The following is a 19558-nucleotide window of genomic DNA, read 5'->3' as shown; positions in this document are numbered from 1 at the left end:
CACACTACCTTTTCTACTATTTTTGCCGTGAGTAGACATTCTTTCTCATCTTTTTATCCACCACTTGATTTTTTATGGTTCTCTCTGATATCCTTTTTTGCTTCGATATTCAGCTCAAGAAACTTATGTTATAGGCTTACAGTCTGACTGACTATTACCTTGTAGTCGTAGTCCTTAGATTCATGTGTATCTTCTGATCTTGTCATGAAATGATCTATTTGGGAGTGATTTTTTCCACTTGTGTACGTAATAAGTTTAATTTCTCTAAAGAAAGTGTTAACAATAGCAATAGCTATATCTAATGCTGTTGTTAATTCCAGTAGGTATCCCCAGTTTCATTACATAATCGTTAGAAGTTGTAATATCGTAAATCGTTAGATATAAAATATTAATCTAATAAATCCAATTGACTTGAGTACTTGAGCGGTGATTAAATAATATTGTGTTGGAACAGCATAAAATTCGCACAAAGCTACCGTACTAATACAGTACCAATCCATGTAAAAATAAAACCATTGTCAAAAGTGATAACCACTCATTAGGAACGTCATCTGAATACAAATATATTTTATTGTTGTTTTTAAACAATCATTATTGAAAACACCTCAACACAAGGCAGTACCCTTTGTTGCTCTCTAGCTTTTTGTATCAGTCCAGATATTTCATCTTTTAACATATGCAAAATTATGATAATGACTTTCCAAAAGTGTATGGTGTTGGTGTAAAATGTTTCAGAGTTTCATTATTATTCATCTTTTCACGTAGCGGTACGATCGCATTGAATTTAAGTATCAGTGTAGTTGGTCGGCGTTCTTAGTTTGTTTCCAAATAATTTCATCATTTGATTGAAGTCTTCAAGACCAGAAATATCTATTGAATGGTAATTTAGTAAAAGTGTTGTAGTGGCCCGAATATGTGATATTGACTAGTTTGTACCTAATACCGGTCTTTCGTTATGGATGAAACAGCCAATGGATTTATATAATAGTTTTATGTAGGTGAGTGTTTTTTATTTCGTAAGTTTTTATTTGTGTAAGGTTATGTCCTAATTGGCAAGTACCTAGGTGTATTATAGACAAGCAGACATATTAAAAATATCAATACATCGCACCCTCCCTCAGTAATATAAGGGCTTAACTCAAAATTTGTGATTTTAAATGATAATGGCACAAAATGAAATTCTCTACCGGTTAGCGTTGACAGAGGGAGAAAAAGGAAAAAGAACATGAATGGTTCGTGGTTCGGTTCGGTAAATATATTTGTGCCTCTCTCTCTCACTCTTCCCGGACACCTCTGGTTTTTACTGCTACAAGGGAGCAATCAGTAACATGTTTTTCTATGACGAAAATCCTGGTTAGTTTGTGTTTTAACATTTTGTATTATCTGGAATAGTTTTTAGTTGAGCCGTTATATTATGCAAAATATAATAAATAAATGGGTCTAATTTATAATAGATCGCTATTTTGCATAAACAATAACAGGGCATTAATAATATAAGAAATCAAACTTAAACAGTTTCTTATTTCTGTTATGTTTTTTCGTATAGTCGGTTCGCTAAAAGACACAACTGGCTTGTGATTTTAGTTGATAATTTTTTTGTTTTTGGGCAATTTTCCCAAAAATTGGCAAAATTACTAACTATTTAGTGATTATTAACTATTTATTAATTATTTTTTGTCAATTTTACCAAATTGGCAAAATTACTTACTAAAATCACTAGCCAGTTGTGTCTGAGTTTAGCGAACCGACTATACTATATGGGACTAACTAAAAGTATTTTTTTCAATTACATGTAATTAAGTGAACTTATTTGTAATAATTTTTTTTCTCATTGCTATTTATAGTGCAATTATCAAATAACAAATCTGCCAAATTATACATTTATAACGTAAATAATAAGCATGTTATTTGAAAAAATAGCTGTAATTTTGAAAACCAGAATCTTTAAACGCGATTTCCCAAAACTCTACTTTTTTAATTGTGCCTCTATATTACTGAGGGTGCGACATGATTCTCAAATTTATAAAAATATGACCACCCTAACAAACATAAAGTCTAAGACCCCGAACACATGACAGCTCTTATAGACCTGGATCCCGCGCACCAAAAAAAAGTTGATTAAAAGCAAGCTGAAAATTTGTTAATAGCTTAACGGTGTCTAGTCGGACAAACTTTGATGTATGGGAACACTGGAACAGGGAAAGTTTTAATTGTGGAACAGGTTAAAAATTTGGAACGTTAGACAACGAAAACGTTCCATGTATTTTGTCGGACAGAACTTCCTACTGATTTTTTACCATTTCATTAAACTCTCATGCAAAAATCAGACTGGTGTTTATCACCAACTGGGCATTTTAATGAATGGAACACGAAGAACATGTCAAATGACAGGAATCATGTTGGTTAGTAATAGCAGTCTGACTTTTGCAAAAGAGTTTAATGAAAGGGTAACAAATCAATTGGATGTTCTGTACGACAAAATACATGGGACGTTTTCGTAATCTGACGTTCCAAATTTTTAAATTGTTCCACAATTAAAACTTCCCCTGTTCCAGTGTTCCCGTACATCAAAGTTTGTCCAACTAGACACCGTTAAGCTATTAACAAATTTTCAGCTTGCTATTAATCAACTTTTTATTTATAATCAACATATTCGCATTCGCAAAATTTGGGCGAATGTTTTGTGAATATGAATATCAGAGAAAAAATAATTTGAAAATAACGTTAGATTAATAAAATCAAAATCTATTCTCTTTCTCATCTTTTTTTATTAAAAAATGGTAACTTAACCTCGTATAATCAGATTATCAGGCTTCACGTTGTTTTATTATTTGGTATAATGTAATAAAGCTTAAGATTCAGATTGATTTACACTAAATATCAATTAACTTCTCATTATAAATTTAGAAAACATTTCAAAAATAGAAACAAATTTAAAAAAAAAACTGAATATTCGCATTCGTATTCGCAAATGTTCAAAAAACGACATTCGTTACATCACTAGTCTACGATACCATTATTTGTTCCTTGGTAACTTGAAACGCGGCGTTAGGCAAACGCGGCGTCTAACGCCCCCATGTGTTCAGGGTTAAACGAGCAAGCCTAAAAAAATTTCCGACAGAGCGTGCGAAATAAAAAAATATAACAGAAAAAGACAACAACTGAAGACGGGATTCAACACAACGCCAACGTGTTGAATTTCTCTCAAAATTTGTTATTTATTATTTATGGCCTCTGCACCGTATTTTTATTGACCTGTGGAGAGTCGTCTTTTTTCCTGTGGATTATCGGTAAAATGACGCGGTTCAAAGAAACTTAACATACAGGTACTAAAGCTTCCTTTCGAAAGGCAGTACCCTTTCGATGGAGCTAGGACGCTGATACGATTAGTGCCGTGGTAATTTTACTATGTAGTGGTCTAACCACCTTGTGTTAAGATTTTTATCATTGTATGAATTAAGCAACTTAATAAACTTTCTACCGACCGCACTTGTGGTATACCCTCCTTACTCTGAGTCCGACCGATTTTATGAAAAAACAAATATTTTTAATCAAAAATGAATAACCATTTTCAATTTCGTTGCTACACGAAACTACAGCACAGCCGCATCACACGAAACTACTCCGTCATGGCTTGCAAATTGTAGAAGCCTCGGAGGTGTTACCAGAGAAGGTTCCCGTTGTTTTCAATCTGGTAGGATGTAGAGTAACATTTTTGGATGTTGTTTTATGTGCTATTAGATTGAAAACTTAGTTTTTTGCTAGCAGTTGCCGCTAGGGCATCCCTGCCATTTCGTTCGTTGCAATCCGTGACTGCACGCCGGGGTTTGTCTTAGTTGGGTCAGAGAGAGCAGCATATGTGCCTTCTGATGAGAGACTAATAAGTTTCAAAACCGGTAGAGGTGCTTGCTGCACTCTCTGATTGAACTGGAATAATGATGAGGCTGTAGTTTCGTGTTGCAACGACATTGAAAATGGTTATTCATTTTTGATTTACATGTTTACTCTGATTGGAGTACGAATGGAACCAATCTCGTTGGAACTTTAACGCATTGAGCAGATGGGACGTGAATTATAAATTGTAAAATTCCCTCATCTTCCTTAGTCTCAGCATCCGTTATGGCTTGCAAATTGTAGAAGCCTCGGAGGTGTTACCAGAGAAGATTCCCAGAAGAAAACTTAATTTTTTTTTAATATTTTTTAATTGCACAGTAACATGAAGTGCTATCCGTGTTCTCTTTCCGTTGCACAATTATTATATTTTCTATCTCGTTTTGCCGACGGTTTAAATTGGTAAACTTGTGAAACGCGCTTCAACACGCGCTTCAACGCGTCGTTGGTCCGAACCTTTACAAGTTTAAGCCAGAATTTTACGCCTCAGTGGAGGACAATATAAGTTTATTTTCGTCAGGTGGATCTACAATCCTTCGGAGCCTTGGCCTTGTATTAAATAGTGTGTTGTTACTGCCTTCTGGTTCTAATTAATTAAAAAGACTAAACACGTCTTACTATACATTATATTTTATTCACTGGTATCCAATATCTAAACAATAACATTAATGATTAATAGCGCCTCGCCTTACTACATACTAACTTCTAATATTTATTTGTATATCTATATCCATACTGATTGCTCAGCGTGTTTTTATACCTATCTGAACCATAACAAATATAGTTCAAGTTCACTCGTAATAAACATGTGATACAAACTATAAGCTATTGTTTTTATGTATTTTCAATACCCTAAAGGTTAATAACATCATATTTAAATTATGATTTATACAGAGGGTTCATAATATACCACATCTCCGCCGTTTTTAAAAAAGAAAGTCATAAGAAGAGAAGAAGAATATCTGACGGTATATTCCTCTTTCCCTTTTACAAAATGTTTATGGTTACCTAATACTATTGTCAAAAATTAAATTTCCTAACTATCCTAACTAACTGTAACATGGTACGTTTCAGAGTTTTTTTTTTAATCCTAAAAATTGTTTATTATTATCACTAATTCACTTTCTGTTCCGTCTTGCTTTTTGAGTCTTTTCTCCATTCACAAAACAGTGTCCACATGAAAACAGTGACTAAACCTATCGGGATTTTTAATATAGTCTTTTAGTGCCTATATGCATCTCCTATAAGCAGGGGAATAATCTAATCTACCTAACTAAAAATCTCGTATCTAACTAAAAGTCCTAAGCTAAGCTAATATTACTCGAATAAGTAAAAAAATGTATCCTTTACTCTATTAATAATTCCTATTTCAGTCTTCTTTTGATTTCTTTATATTACGCCTTACTAACTTTAAAATATTGTACCTATAATAAAAATGTAATCTCTCTAAGAACTTCACTTTTTGTGTCCCTTTGCGTACTATCTACTAACACTTATTGTAAGATATTGTCTATCCTTAATTCAAATACTTCCATTTTCCGCGAAAATTTAACCTGAATTCATTATCTACGTTTAAAAATAAGTTATTTATAATTTACGTTACTTTAGAGAAAAAAAAATTTACAACTTTAATTCTTAGACAAAATTCAATGATTAGCTACTTATTTGATATTATTCTTAATTCTGCTTTATTTTGACATTTCTGACAAATTTATGTTCCTTCTTTCATTTTTCCCACATATTTAAATAAAATTATTTTTTTCTCTCTCTCTTCTTCTTGTTTGGTACTACAACTATATATTTCTTAATTTTTCTCCATGTAATAACACTTCTACAGTGTACATAATTCATCTTCATATAGATATTTCATATAACAATCATATATCATTTATCTCATATATCATTTCATATAACATCATAATCATCACTTTATATACTAGCTCCGATACCTTCGTTTTACCTTAATAAAAGAGGTTTCACTCGGATGTCTTAGTTCTCCGCCAATATTAACCCGAATTTTCGCCCTGATCTGTACGCACCATTTAGGTGGTATAGTTAACTCAAAACACGAAATAGGTATTTTATGCGGTTCAAGTTCTTCTAAAAATATCACAACCTCAATCCATTGCTTTGAGGCCGTTGTTTATTCACGAATAATCATGAATAAAATAGGTACCCTTCAAAACACAGAGTGGGTCTCTAATAAGCTTTCAAGCTTCTATAAATCACTTAGTACCTTCCTAATTTGACAAGAGCAGTGGGTTTCTTATTGTCTCAAGTTGCCTCATAATATTTAGCTTATAATATTGTTAGTTCTTCTTCCTATCTATATAGTTCTTCTTCAAATTCCTTATCTCGACTCATCAGGTCGGTTCGTTAAAAGTATATTTCTTGCTTACAGCAATGTTTATCTTAAGCTCTTATATCAAGGTATGTCATCACTAATCATTATTCATTAAAAAAAATATCATTTATATATCCTTTATATATCATTTATCGCACAAAAATTATTAATTCAGGTTCATCTCATACAAAATTTAACACAAAATCGATGAAAATGTATCTATAGAATCAATAAATATCAATAATAAAAACAACTGGCTAATAAAAATTCAATAATAGTATACATATTCGTCAATAAAAAAAATAGCATATGCAAAAGTTAGATAAAAATATTCAAAATAAGTTTATATCTCAAACTTCGATAGAAATTTTTGGAAAAAATTCGATATTCCATAAAATATTCAAAAATAACCGTACTAAAAATCGAAATCGGATAGAGATTTTTCAAATAAATTCAATAAAGATTCAAAATTCAATAAAAATTCAAGAATAGCATATATAATAAACTTCGATAAAAATATTCAATTCAAAAATTACTTCATGTTTCAAAATTCATAGATATTCTTAAAAAAAAATCGATACTTCATAAATTATTCAAAAATCAGAAAAGATAAATATTTAATTTTCAATAATAATATAAAACGAGGGAAGCATTTTTAATAAAGATAGACATTCTTACTTACATTTTATTTCCACTTTGTCTTTACACTGTCGCTCACTGGGTTTCCTGTCCATCTTCGTCCTGGTCCATCTTCGCCGTCTCCGTTTCCAATTTGTTGCCGCCATCTCTGCTCCTTTCAGAAGACCTCCTCTAATCTGCAGGATCAGCCATGTATTAAATAGTGTGTTGTTACTGCCTTCTGGTTCTAATTAATTAAAAAGACTAAACACGTCTTACTATACATTATATTTTATTCACTGGTATCCAATATCTAAACAATAACATTAATGATTAATAGCGCCTCGCCTTACTACATACTAACTTCTAATAATTATTTGTATATCTATATCCATACTGATTGCTCAGCGTGTTTTTATACCTATCTGAACCATAACAAATATAGTTCAAGTTCACTCGTAATAAACATGTGATACAAAATATAAGCTATTGTTTTTATGTATTTTCAATACCCTAAAGGTTAATAACATCATATTTAAATTATGATTTATACAGAGGGTTCATAATATACCACAGCCTACCTCAAAACATTCTTCCATCCTTTTCTGTTGAGTGTCTGTCTACTCCATCCTCTTACTCCAATTTCCCTTAAATCTTCCTGCACATCGTCCAGATATCTGAGTTTAGGTCGCCGACATTTCTTCTTTCGACCGGCCTATTTAGCATATATAGCTATTTTAGCAGTAGTTTTAAAACTACAGGTACTCCAGGGTAATAAGCTAAAAATAGACCATGTTCGAGACACTCAAAGATCCAGGCAACTGCCTAATTTTTTAGTTATTGTAGACCTATAGGAAGAAAACCTACCTGTTTCCTGCCTAGAGTTCGCGTCCGTTTTTTAATTATTAACAATTTAGTGCAAAAAATCACGATTTTTTCGATTTTTTGCACTCCATTCAAAAGCTAAATAGTTGACATAAAATTACAAAATTCAGTTTTTTAGAACATTGAAAAACCTTCAAAATACGGATTTTTTAAAGTTAAAAAGTTAATTTGTTGCTACGCAAACTGCAAAATAAGTGAAAATCGTTATTTGTTAATAACTTTTAATAAAACTACCTTAGACCTTTAGTGTTTCACCAAAGTTGGGTATTGGGGTACTTAATAAATCCCCAAAATTTGAGACCGATCAATTAATTAGTTTAAGAGTTATTTTAATTGTTTATCCCAGAGACCTTTATTTTGCAATAACATAAGACAGAAAATAATAAAGATAGGGCAATTCTGCGTATGCCAAATGAAAGTATAAAACTGATGCTACCAAAATGTACTAAAAAAAAAATAAAAAATATCTAACATAGTCAAAAATCCTAATGCCAAATTTGTAAAATTTTGTAGTTTATAAACATTTAGAATAACTTTAAAAATATTGTCTGTAGAAAAAATCATTTTACATATTATAAAATCTGGTATTTTACACGAATTTTTAAAATTGTAATTCAATTGGTGACTAGTCGTGGTAAGTGAAGGGGGAGCTGGGAGCCGACAAATGCACGAGTTCAAAAACTAAAAAAGGCAACTTAAAACTACTATCATTTTCTATATCTCGGGATCTAATGAATATATTTTGATCATTATTTTTTTAATTTGTATGTAATTTTTCTGTACATTACAAATATGTAATTTGTCTAGACATTTATTAATTAATAAACAGTCTAATTTGTTTAAACAATTTTTGAAAAAATAATTTTTTCCCAAAAATCCATGATTTTAATCATACTATCGTTATTAATCATGGAAAAAGTTAAGGTATACTTTAATAAATAATTTATCTTCAATAAATAATTATCTAATAAAAATCATTTATTAATTAAAGTAGCCTTTAACTTTTTCTATGATTATTAATGATACTATGATTAAAAAACTTGATTTTTGTAAAAAAATATTTTTTCAAGAATTGTTTAAACAAATTAGACTGTTTATTAATTAATAAATTTATAAAAAAAATTGCATATTTGTAATGTACGTAGAAATTACATACAAATTAAAAAAAGAAAGATCAAAATCTATTGAGTTGATCCGGAGATACAGAAAATTATATTCGTTTGAAATTGTTTTTTCGGTATTTTAACTCGATGGATTTGTAGGTTCCCCCTAGTAGTCGTTTGAACTACATTTTTGAAAAATCGTAGAGGGTGCTGTGAAGGTACAATGTTTGTGCAAATTTTTTTAAAAAAATACAAATCCCATTCTTTAAAATAGCATTAATGAGATTCCATAAACAATTTAGCTGTGAATTAAAAAAGCATATGGCTAACTTTGTCCCAAATGAACCCAGGCTAATTTTTTTTATTTGAAAATTTGTGTTAAAATACTATCTTTTCGAATATATAAAAAAATTGTTTCTACGGACATTTTTAAAGTTATTCTAAATGTTTATAAACTACAAAATTTCAAAAATTTGGCATTAGGATTTTTGACTATATTAATTATTTTATTTTTTTTTTATAAATTTTGATACTATCCCTCTTCTACTTTCATTTGGCATACTCAGAATTGCCCTATCTTTATTATTTTCTGTCTTATCTTATTGTAAAATAAAGGTTTCTGGGATAAACAAATAGAATAACTCGTATACTTATTAATGGATCGGTCTCAAATTTTGAAGGTTTGTTAAGTATCCCAATACCCAACTTTGGGTGAAACAATAAAGTTCCAAGGTAGTTTTAATAAAAGTTATTAACAAATAACGATTTTCACTTATTTTGCAGTTTGCGTAGCAACAAATTAACTTTTTAACTTTCAAAAATCCGTATTTTGACGGTTTTTCAATGTTCTAAAAAACTGAATTTTGTAATTTTATGTCAACTATTTAGCTTTTGAATGGAGTGCAAAAAATCGGAAAAATCGCGATTTTTGCACTAAATTGTTAATAATTAAAAAACGGACGCGAACTCTAGGCAGGAGACAGGTAGGTTTTCTTCCTATAGGTCTACAATAAATAAAAAAGTTGCCAGCTACCTGGATCTTTAAGTGTCCCGAGAAAATCCTTATTACTCTGGACTAAGAGAGGAGGTACAAAATGGGACATATTATACCAAGAGAGCAAGAGACTAGCTACTGTCAACACATGCTGTCAACATTTGTAATGATACCGACAAAAATAAATGCCAAACATTGTATTGTAGCCTAATTTAAAAAATTATGAGTATTAATAATGGGTGTTGCCGCCTGTGGCTCTTAGGACTTCTTGGAACCGGTTCGGCAATCCATTTATGACATCCTGGATATTAGATTGGAAGATATTGTGCCAATCCTCTACCGCATCTCTCTTGAGCTCTCCGAAGGATGTAGGTGCTGAATACGGTACGGGATGCTATCAAACGATTTCGGGAGACAGGTTCAAACACCCGCAGGCCACATTAAGGCAGACATCGATGTACTACAATTCGAGATGATCGTTACATTGTCAGCAACGTATTGAGAAATCACTTTTGCAACGTTCCTGAAGCTCGTATGCGTTTTTTGAGGTGCGAAATCTTAGTGTGAGTAAAAGTACCATTCGAAGAAGGCTGACAGAAAGAAATTTGAGGGCTTTTCGTCCAGCTCGCGCCCAACAGCTTCTCCCACAACATCTTAGAGCTAGACTTGGTTTTGCTCGAGAATATTCTAACTGGACTGTGGCGGAATGGAAGAATATAATGTTCTTAAGAATAGCCCTAAGAGGACCAGATGGACGTCAGCGTGCCTACAGGCTTCAAAATAAAGGGTTTTCTCGTTGTCAAAATAAAAGAGGTCGGGATTCAAGTTCTAACATGGCCGGCACGTAGTTCCGATCTTGAACCAATTGAACACGTTTGGGGCAATCTCAAAAAAGGGGTAAGAGCGAGAATACCAGCCCCTACATCCTTCGGAGAACTTAAGACGGCTACAGTAGAGGAGTGGCACAATATTCCTCAATCTGATGTCCAGAATATCATGAATGGATTGCTGAACCGAATTCAAGAAGTCAAAGGCGACACCTTTTATTAATACTCATATTTTTTTCAAATTAGACTATGATTTTCAAAATTATATTTTAGTGCAGTCACTGAAGGTGAATATGAGCTATTACCTCCGATTTCGTTGAACCTCCATCGATTTAAATGAAAATTGGTGAGTGGCTACAGGATATCTCAAGGAACAAAGGTGACATGGTGCAAACTTGCGCTTTTACCCTGGGATGGGAGCCACCCCTTCTCGAAGGTGAACATTATTTTATTAAAAATAATCTCATAATTCGATAGAGGGACAAATTCTAAGCAAAATTTGTTATATAAAGTTATTAAAATAAATCAAAACTTTTTGAGTTATTAAAGACATAAGATTTTAATTTTTCGTGAGAAAGATGCATGTTTTTAACCGATTTTTTATAATTACCTCAAAAACTATAAGTTTTTACAAAAAAGTTACTATTAGCAAAATTGAAGCTAATAAAAAGTAAAATAAACCCGTTACTAGAAAAACCTTTTAGTATTGACTGAAAGTGAGTTATAGGTAACTGAATGTATATTTTTTTTGGCGAGTGCCCAAATCTAAATATTCAAGCTTAAATAACGGGAAAATGATGCATTTTATAACATAAACTTATTAAAGATTTGTCAAAGTACTTAGAAATATCTATCAAATGAGTCCTCGAACAAGTTGACAGCATTAAAATTTATGCTCCAAAAATTTTTTTAAACTTATCTTTTAAAATTTTTTCCAAAAGATGTTATGTTTTTTTTAATACATAACTCCGTTAATTTGTAGAATATCAGGCCTACATAAAAACTGTTTGAAAGTTAATTCCAAGGGCTATTAAACGACGTTGAGTTTAATCTTTTAAACCCCTTACTTTTTTAATAATAAAAGGTTAAATAGCCCCTGTTACATGGTTCTCGCAGCCAAATTTAAGCTTTAAACGTTTTTATCGCGGTTATTTTTTACGTTACAGAAATAGAAAAAGGTAAAATATTTTATACAGAAAAAATTAAATTTGGCTATATATCATTTTTTACGTATATTGAGTATTTTTGGAGTTATTATCAAAAGAAAATCAAAATTACGATAATTTTAAAAATTCAGATTTTTTAAATTAAAACTTTTTTTAACAAATTTGCGTTCTATACCGGCAAAAATTGTTGAAATTATTACTTATGCTATAATAAAGAAATTCTTATAAGGATTACTATAAATTTTAATTTTTGTGGAAATGGCGTATGTTTTATTTTTAACTTTTTCCTAAAAAATTCGAAAGGTTCTCTTATTTTCATCATAACTTGCTTAATTTTAATGTTAATAACTTCTTCGGGAGCTCATTTGATAGGTAATCCGAAGTGCTTCGACAAGTGCGTAGAAGGTATATTTTATAAAATGCATCGTTTTCCCGTTATTTCAGCTTGAATACATACTTAGATTTGAGTACTCGTCGAAAAAAATTTACATTCAATTACCCATAACTCACTTTGAATTAACATTAGTTGAGTTGTTTAAGTGAGAAATGTATTAAATTTTTTATTATCTTTAATTTTGGTAATAGTAACTTTTTTGTAAAAGCTTATAGTTTCTGAGTTATACGTGAAGAACAGCTTTAAAACATGCAGTTTTTTAAGAAAAAATAAAATGTTTGATCCTTAATAACTCAAAAAGCATTGATTAATATTAATAACTTTATATAACAAATTTTGCTTAGAATTTATCGCTATATCGATTTATGGTATTATTTTTGATAAAATAATTTTCACCCCGAGAAGGGGTGGCTTCCACCCCTAAGGTAAAAGCGCAAGTTTGCATCATGTCACCTTTGTTGCTTAAGGTATCCTCTAACTACTCAACAATTTGCATGAAAATTGATAGAGGTTCAACGAAATCGGAGGTGAAAACCTTCAGTGACTCCACTATTTGTTTGAATTTTCTTCGAAGATTTTTAAACATTGGACTTTTGCTGAGTATACCTTGATGAACGCCTTTTGTTAAATAATTTTACTGTTTTCTTTTCCTCAAACGTGGTTTCCTCTCCTCCGTATCTTTCATAAAATGTGGTCCAAGATTGGCAATTTCTGCAAATTGAAAGAAATATAAGGTTATACAATCCTACATTTTTCGGTTTTCTCACGGTTTTCTGGATAGAAATTTCTATCTACTTGTAGGTATAAACGAATCACCCTGTATATTGACTGCTGTAAATACCGTTTCGGGCAGGTAAACAAAATAAAGAGGGACAATTATTTCTGTTCATTCAAATTAATGATTGACTCATCAGTTTTATTTGTTTACCAAAATTCTTATCTGTTGTTTATTCTCTCCCCTCCTGTAGGTTTGGAGAATCCGAAATGTGGTTAACTTTTGTCTGTTGTATTTTTTTATTAAAGAGTAGGCGTCCTTAGTTGTGGCACATGTGGACTGTGGAAGTTTAGTTTTCCTTCTTTATAGTTTGTGTGGTTTCTAAATACTCAAAACATCAGCAAAAGTCAATATTTTGTACAGTAATAATAAGTATGGGTAAGTTATATCAAGCTCTTATAATTTGATGATCGGTACCGGTACAAAATACTCTCATTAACAATTGTGTGTTTACTGTGAGAAAAAATCGGGCAAAAACTCATTACATTACTATCTTTTATAAAGGGCGTAGGCGCAAAATTTTGCGCCAATGTGTTTTAAATGCCTTCATTTTGTCGAATCCTGAGAAAACTAATACATATTTTTAAAAATTTTAAACGCAGAATGAAAGACTACATTATTACCGAGGACCGAAAGTCCCCAAAAACTTCTATAATGTTTATTTTAATAAGTTATACAGGGGTAGAAAAAAGAGAAAATTTAGTGTGATCTTTAATTTCAAATATCTATCAGACATTTTTGATTATTGTAAGAGACTTTTTGCCCCCGGTAATAATGTAATCTTTTATTCTGCGTTTAAATTTTTGTAAAATATGTATTAGTGTTCGAGAAAAATTCATTTAAAAAGCATTGGAGCGGAAATTTTGCGCCTACGTCCTTAATAATCAGCACCTATCATTAATTTTTGGAACTAGTAGTCCATGTAAATAACTAGTTTCTTTTCGGGACATTTCAATATCCCAGATATTTGATGAGTTTTTTCAGTATAATACCGTTGATTGAATATACGGATCCGTGTACTCAATCAACGGTAAATACCTAATATACCTATATAGTGCAGTCACTGAAGGTTTTCACCTCCGATTTCGTTGAACCTTCACAAATTTTCATGAAAATTGGTGAGTAGATAAATGATATCTCAAGGAACAAAGGTGACATGATGCCAACTTGCGCTTTTACCCTGGGGGTGGATGCCACCCCGTCTCGGGGTAAAAATTACTATATTAAAAATAATACCTTAAGTCGATAGAGGGACAAATTCTAAGCAAAATTTGTTATATAAAGTTATTAACATAAATCAATACTTTTTGAGTTATTAAAGATCAAAAATTTTATTTTTTCGCAAAAAATGCATGTTTTAAAGCTATTTTTTACTTATAACTCAATAACTATAAGCTTTTGCAAAAAAGTTAATATAACCAAAATTGAAGAAAATAAAAAATTGAATACGCTACTCACTAAAAGAACTAAACTAATGTTAATTCAAAGTGAGTTATGGGTAATTGAATGTATATTTTTTTCGACGAGTACTCAAATCTAAGTATTCAAGCTTAAATAACGGGAAAACGATGCATTTTATAAAATATACCTGCTAAACACTTGTCAAAGCATTATAGAATACCTAACAAATAAGCATTAGAAGAAGTTAATAGCTCCAAAATTAAGCAAGTTATGATGAAAATAAGAGAACCCTTTCGAATTTTTTAGGAAAAAGTAAAAGAATAAAACATATATGCCATTTCCACAAAAATTATAATTTATTGTAATCCTTACAAGAATTTATTTATATTAAAATAAGTAATCATTTCAACAATTTTGACTGGTTTATGCATATTTTTGAAAAAAAAAAGATATGACAAAAAAAAATCAGAATTTAGTAAATCAGAAAAAGTAAAAAATAAAAGAATGAAAGAAGTGAAAGAAGTATATTAAAGTGTGTAAATGTATTTTAATTTCCTTAGCTAAGCGCTTTCGACATAAAAGTCATCTTCAGAGCTAATGGTCAATATATAAAAAGTACCGGCTACTTAGGAATGTATTTTCTTGCATCGCATTAAGAAATTTGTAATTCAGGTGCACTTTACAACTCCGGCTGATGAAAGCTAGTTTTAATTTTTAGTTTTTCTATGGAAAACTAGCTTTCATCAGCCGGAGTTGTACAGTGCACCTGAATTCCAAATTTCTTAATGCGATGCAAGAAAATACATTCCTAAGTAGCCGGTACTTTTTATATATTGACCATTAGCTCTGAAGATGACTTTTATGTCGAAAGCGCTTAGCTAAGGAAATTAAACACATTTACACACTTTAATATACTTCTTTCACTTCTTTCATTCATTTCAAGTGTGTACAAAACCTATCAGTCTTTCAACTTAAAAAATAAAACATATGCCATTTCCACAAAAATTATAATTTATTGTAGTCCTTACAAGAATTTATTTATATTAAAATAAGTAATCATTTCAAAAATTTTGACTGGTTTATGCATATTTTTGAAAAAAAGATATGACTTAAAAAAAATCAGAATTTTTAAAATTATCGTAATTTTCATTTTCTTTTGATAATAACTCCAAAAATACTCAATATTTTTTCTATACCAAATATTTTACCTGCTTTAGTATTATTATATTTACTATAAAAATTGACTGAGATAGAAACGTTTAAAGCTCAAATATTGCTGCGAAATCCATGTAACCGGGGCCATTTAACCTTATATTTTTAAAAAAGGAAGGGGTTTAAAAGATTAATTTCAACGTGATCTAATAGCCTTTGGAATTAGTTTTTAAACGGGTTTTAGGTGAACCTGATATCGTAAAAATTAACGGAGGTATTTGCAAAAAACAATAACATTTTTTGGAAAAATTCTTAAAAGATAAATTTTGAAAAAAATTCTTAGCATAAAGGTTAATGCTATTAACTTGTTCGGAGGCTCGTTTGATAGACATTTCTAAGTACTTTGACAAATGTTTAATAAGCTTATGTCATAGAATGCATCATTTTCCCGTTATTTAAGCTTGAATATTTAGACTTGGGTACTCACCGAAAAAAATATACATTCAATTGCCTATAACTCACTTTTAGTTAACATTAAAAGGTTTTTCTAAAAAGGAGTTTATTTAATTTCTTGTTAGGTTCAATTTTGGTAATTATAACTTTTTTGTAAAAACTTATATAGTTTTTGAGTTATTTGTGAAAAATCAGTTTAAAAAAAAAACTCAAAAAGTTTTGATTTATTTTAATACCTTTATATAACAAATTTTATTTAGACTTTGTCCATCTATCGAATTATGGGGTCATTCTTAATAAAATAATTTTCACCCCCGGGAAGGGGTGGACTCCACCTCCAGGGTAAAAGCACAAGTTGGCACCATGTCACCTTTATTTTTTGAGGTATCCTCTAACCACTCACAAATTTTCATGCAAATCGATGGAGGTTCAACGAAATCGGAGGTAATAGCATAGCTCATATCCACCTTCAGTAACTGCACTAATAGCATTCCTATATTATGCAGATATCTATACGTTTTCTACAGAAGTTGTGGCCTGGTTGTTTAAAATTGATAATAATTTATTGCGAAAAATGCGATTTTCCGAATTTTTGATTATTATTAAAAAGGTATTATATCTATTTATACTCAAATATAAACATTACATTTATTAATAAATAAAATCACCTCTAGTTCTTATATTCTTATTAAAGGCAGTTTGACAGCTCGACGATATATTGGTGAAGTACTAAGACCAGTGGCCATCAAGATCAGCTGATTTGTCACCCATCGAACATGTGTGAGATATGGTAGGTCGAAACCTAAATCGATTACCACGTCCTCCAGCAAACTTAGAAGATCTGTGGCATGACATGAGAAGAATCTGAATGAGCATTTCACAATATGATACAGACCACTTAATTCGATCAATGCCTCATAGAGTAACTAAGTGTATAGAAAATTAAAGAGGAGCCACCCATTATTAATTTTTTGGCGATTAGAATGATGTTAATTTGTTTATAATAACTATTATCAAATAATAATAATATTCTAATGTATACCTCTATAAATAAATAGGTATTAAAAAAATATGTGTAGGTACTAGATATGTTGCATTTTTTGGCCATCGGTACCTACTTATAATATATTTTATCTACTCTATCCAGGGCCGCCGAGAGGGATGGCGGGCTCCGGTAAGAAGTAAAAAGCGGGCCCCCGGCAAAAAGCGAATAGCGCAAAAAATTGTTTAATTTTTATAGAAATAAAATTATCAATAATAAATAATAATAAGAAACAATTCAAATATAACTTTCGTTAAATTTTTATTATATTTTTATAATAGTGAAAATATTTACAATACCGGTGCTTTTCGAGTTTTTGATTGGCAAAGATGTCTATAATTTTCGAAAAATCGCAGGATTTTACCAAATCATTCTCAATGCATAAAAATCATTCTCAATGCACAAAGTTGCTAGGCCAGTTACCTGATCCTGTTTCATTGTAGATCTCATAGTATTTTTTATGCGAGAAAGAAAACTAAAGGATCTTTTCCCTTTTGCGACTACCACCGATAATGTGCAAAATATTTTTGACGCTATAACGACGTTAGGAAATAATGATTCCAATTTGGGATGTTTAATTTTATTAAGTAAATCAATTGGAGAAAGTTGAGATTCACAAATATTCTCCTTGTGTATCTCTATCGTCTCCATAGAGACTTTGAAGACTATATCGTCTTCTTTTTTATAAAACTCGCTTTATTTTTTTATTTTTTTTATTTCTTATCTTTTTTCTTGTCTTATTTTTTTTAATATTGGTGTTATCTCAGAATGTCCATAAAATGGTAAATATCAAATGAATTTCAATTGCCGCATTAAATCTTATGCGGCACCTTAATCTCAATTGCCGCATTAAACTATTATCTACTCTATGTCATATTACGTATAAGTTTTTAGTTTGTGAAAACTGCCATTATAGATAGCAGTGTGTGAATGGTTTAAAGTGTGCGTGAAGTAACAATGTATTTTAAATGGGATTTCGTTTTTCGCACTGTTTTTTGACACACTTTCATATAATCAAATAGCCTAACTTTCGCGTTGTCATGATTATGACATATGAGCAATAAATTACAACAAAATTTTGACATTTTTGTGGTTTGAAAGATGTTAGAATTTTTAAATGTCAAAGTTCTAAAAATTGTAGAATAGAAATGAATTCCAGTGACGAAGAGTTAGTTTTTTTATTTGTTTATCGTAGATAAAATATTGTATGAAACTGTGCGTGAAGTACTTTTTGCGAACTTACGCGATATATAGCACTCGCTCCGCTGTCGCTCGTGCTCTAAACATCGCGTGCGTTCGCAAAAAGCATACTCACGAACTGTTTAATAAATAAATATTTTGTATATACAACCAGAATAAACAAAAAAAGCATCAACAATCAGCTTACAATAAACTACCTTTTTGTTTTTGCACTTTGTTTTTCCGATTTAATCCTCAACCAAACAAAAACTTGGAATTAGTAATCTCATTCAGGTTCAATGTACAACCACAGTATACACAGGGATATAGGTACTACTGTTGTACAACTTTGCCCGTACGCCAGATAATGGCAACTGCCAACTGATTTTTTTCAATTTCAGCTGTTTACATTTTCGTCAACAATCCGATGATTTGGTAATGGTTCACTGATAAATTTTGCATAAACGTACTTTAACAAACTGGGACGCTAACAGTAGCGCATCTCAATGAAATTTATGTCTATTTTCTTTATGAACTACAAGATATTCGGACCAAACCATTGTTAGATTCTAAACTTCTGGAGAGAAATATCGAATATGTTTTATTATTCTTCTTCTTCAGGTGCCATCTCGGGTACGGAGGTTGGCAATCATCATAGTTATTTTAATTTTTGAGGCAGTAGCTCTAGCTAGATAGTTGTTTTGAGCTGCATCCAAACCATTCTCTCAGGTTCTTCGCCTTCTTCCGATGCTTCTTCTGCCATCTATTTTTCCTTGCATTATGAGTCGTAGGATGCCATACTTCTCGCCCCGCATCACATGTCCGAGATACTGCAGTTTTCTTTCTTTAATTGTAAGTTCAACTTCCTTCTCTTTACCTATTCTTCTTAGTACTTCGTTGTTCGTAACTCTATCTACCCAGGAAACCCTCATAATTCTTCTATAGGTCTACATTTCAAAGGCGGTAAGTCGTCTCATTGTCTCTACATTTAACGTCCATGATTCCACTCCATAGTATAGTACACTGTATACGTAACAATTTGTTAAGCGTACTTTAAGAGCTAATGTTAAATCTTTGCTACATTGTTCATTTTCATAAAATTAGAACATGCTTTTTCGATTCTGACTTTGATTTCTGCACTGTAGCACTGTAGTCATTATTTTCTGTTATAAGTGTTCCTAAGTAAGTGTACTTCTTTACTCTTTCGATCTGCTGGCCCTCTACTATCAAGATTTCGTTAGTATTATGGTTGTTTTTACTAATTTTCATAAACTTCGTATTTTTGATATTGAGAGAGAGTCCGTACTCTCTACTACACCTTACTATTTTACTCA

General features: G+C 31.0%; 1 protein-coding gene across 6 annotated transcripts in view; it reads left to right on the top strand.

Moving 5' to 3' along the window:
- Window positions 1-595: 595 nt before the first annotated feature.
- LOC126879159 (tetraspanin-6-like) overlaps window positions 596-19558 on the top strand; it is an 83275-nt gene continuing 64312 nt past the window's right edge. For 2 of the 6 annotated variants that reach the window (XM_050642166.1, XM_050642158.1), the window contains exon 1: window positions 596-994. Coding sequence is in view for 1 of the 6 variants with exons in the window: in XM_050642163.1 (XP_050498120.1) it covers window positions 13372-13375 (4 nt within the window). In the remaining 5 variants the exon portion in view is untranslated. Of the gene's footprint in view, window positions 999-13351; window positions 13376-19558 lie in introns of those variants that run through there. The other 4 variants (XM_050642164.1, XM_050642157.1, XM_050642163.1 and 1 more) reach the window with 3 other exon arrangements.

This window comes from Diabrotica virgifera, chromosome 1 (assembly GCF_917563875.1).
Source record: "Diabrotica virgifera virgifera chromosome 1, PGI_DIABVI_V3a".
Lineage (NCBI taxonomy): Eukaryota > Metazoa > Arthropoda > Insecta > Coleoptera > Chrysomelidae > Diabrotica > Diabrotica virgifera.
The sequence above is the reverse complement of the archived record's forward strand: the minus strand, read 5'-3'. Positions and strand labels throughout refer to the sequence as shown.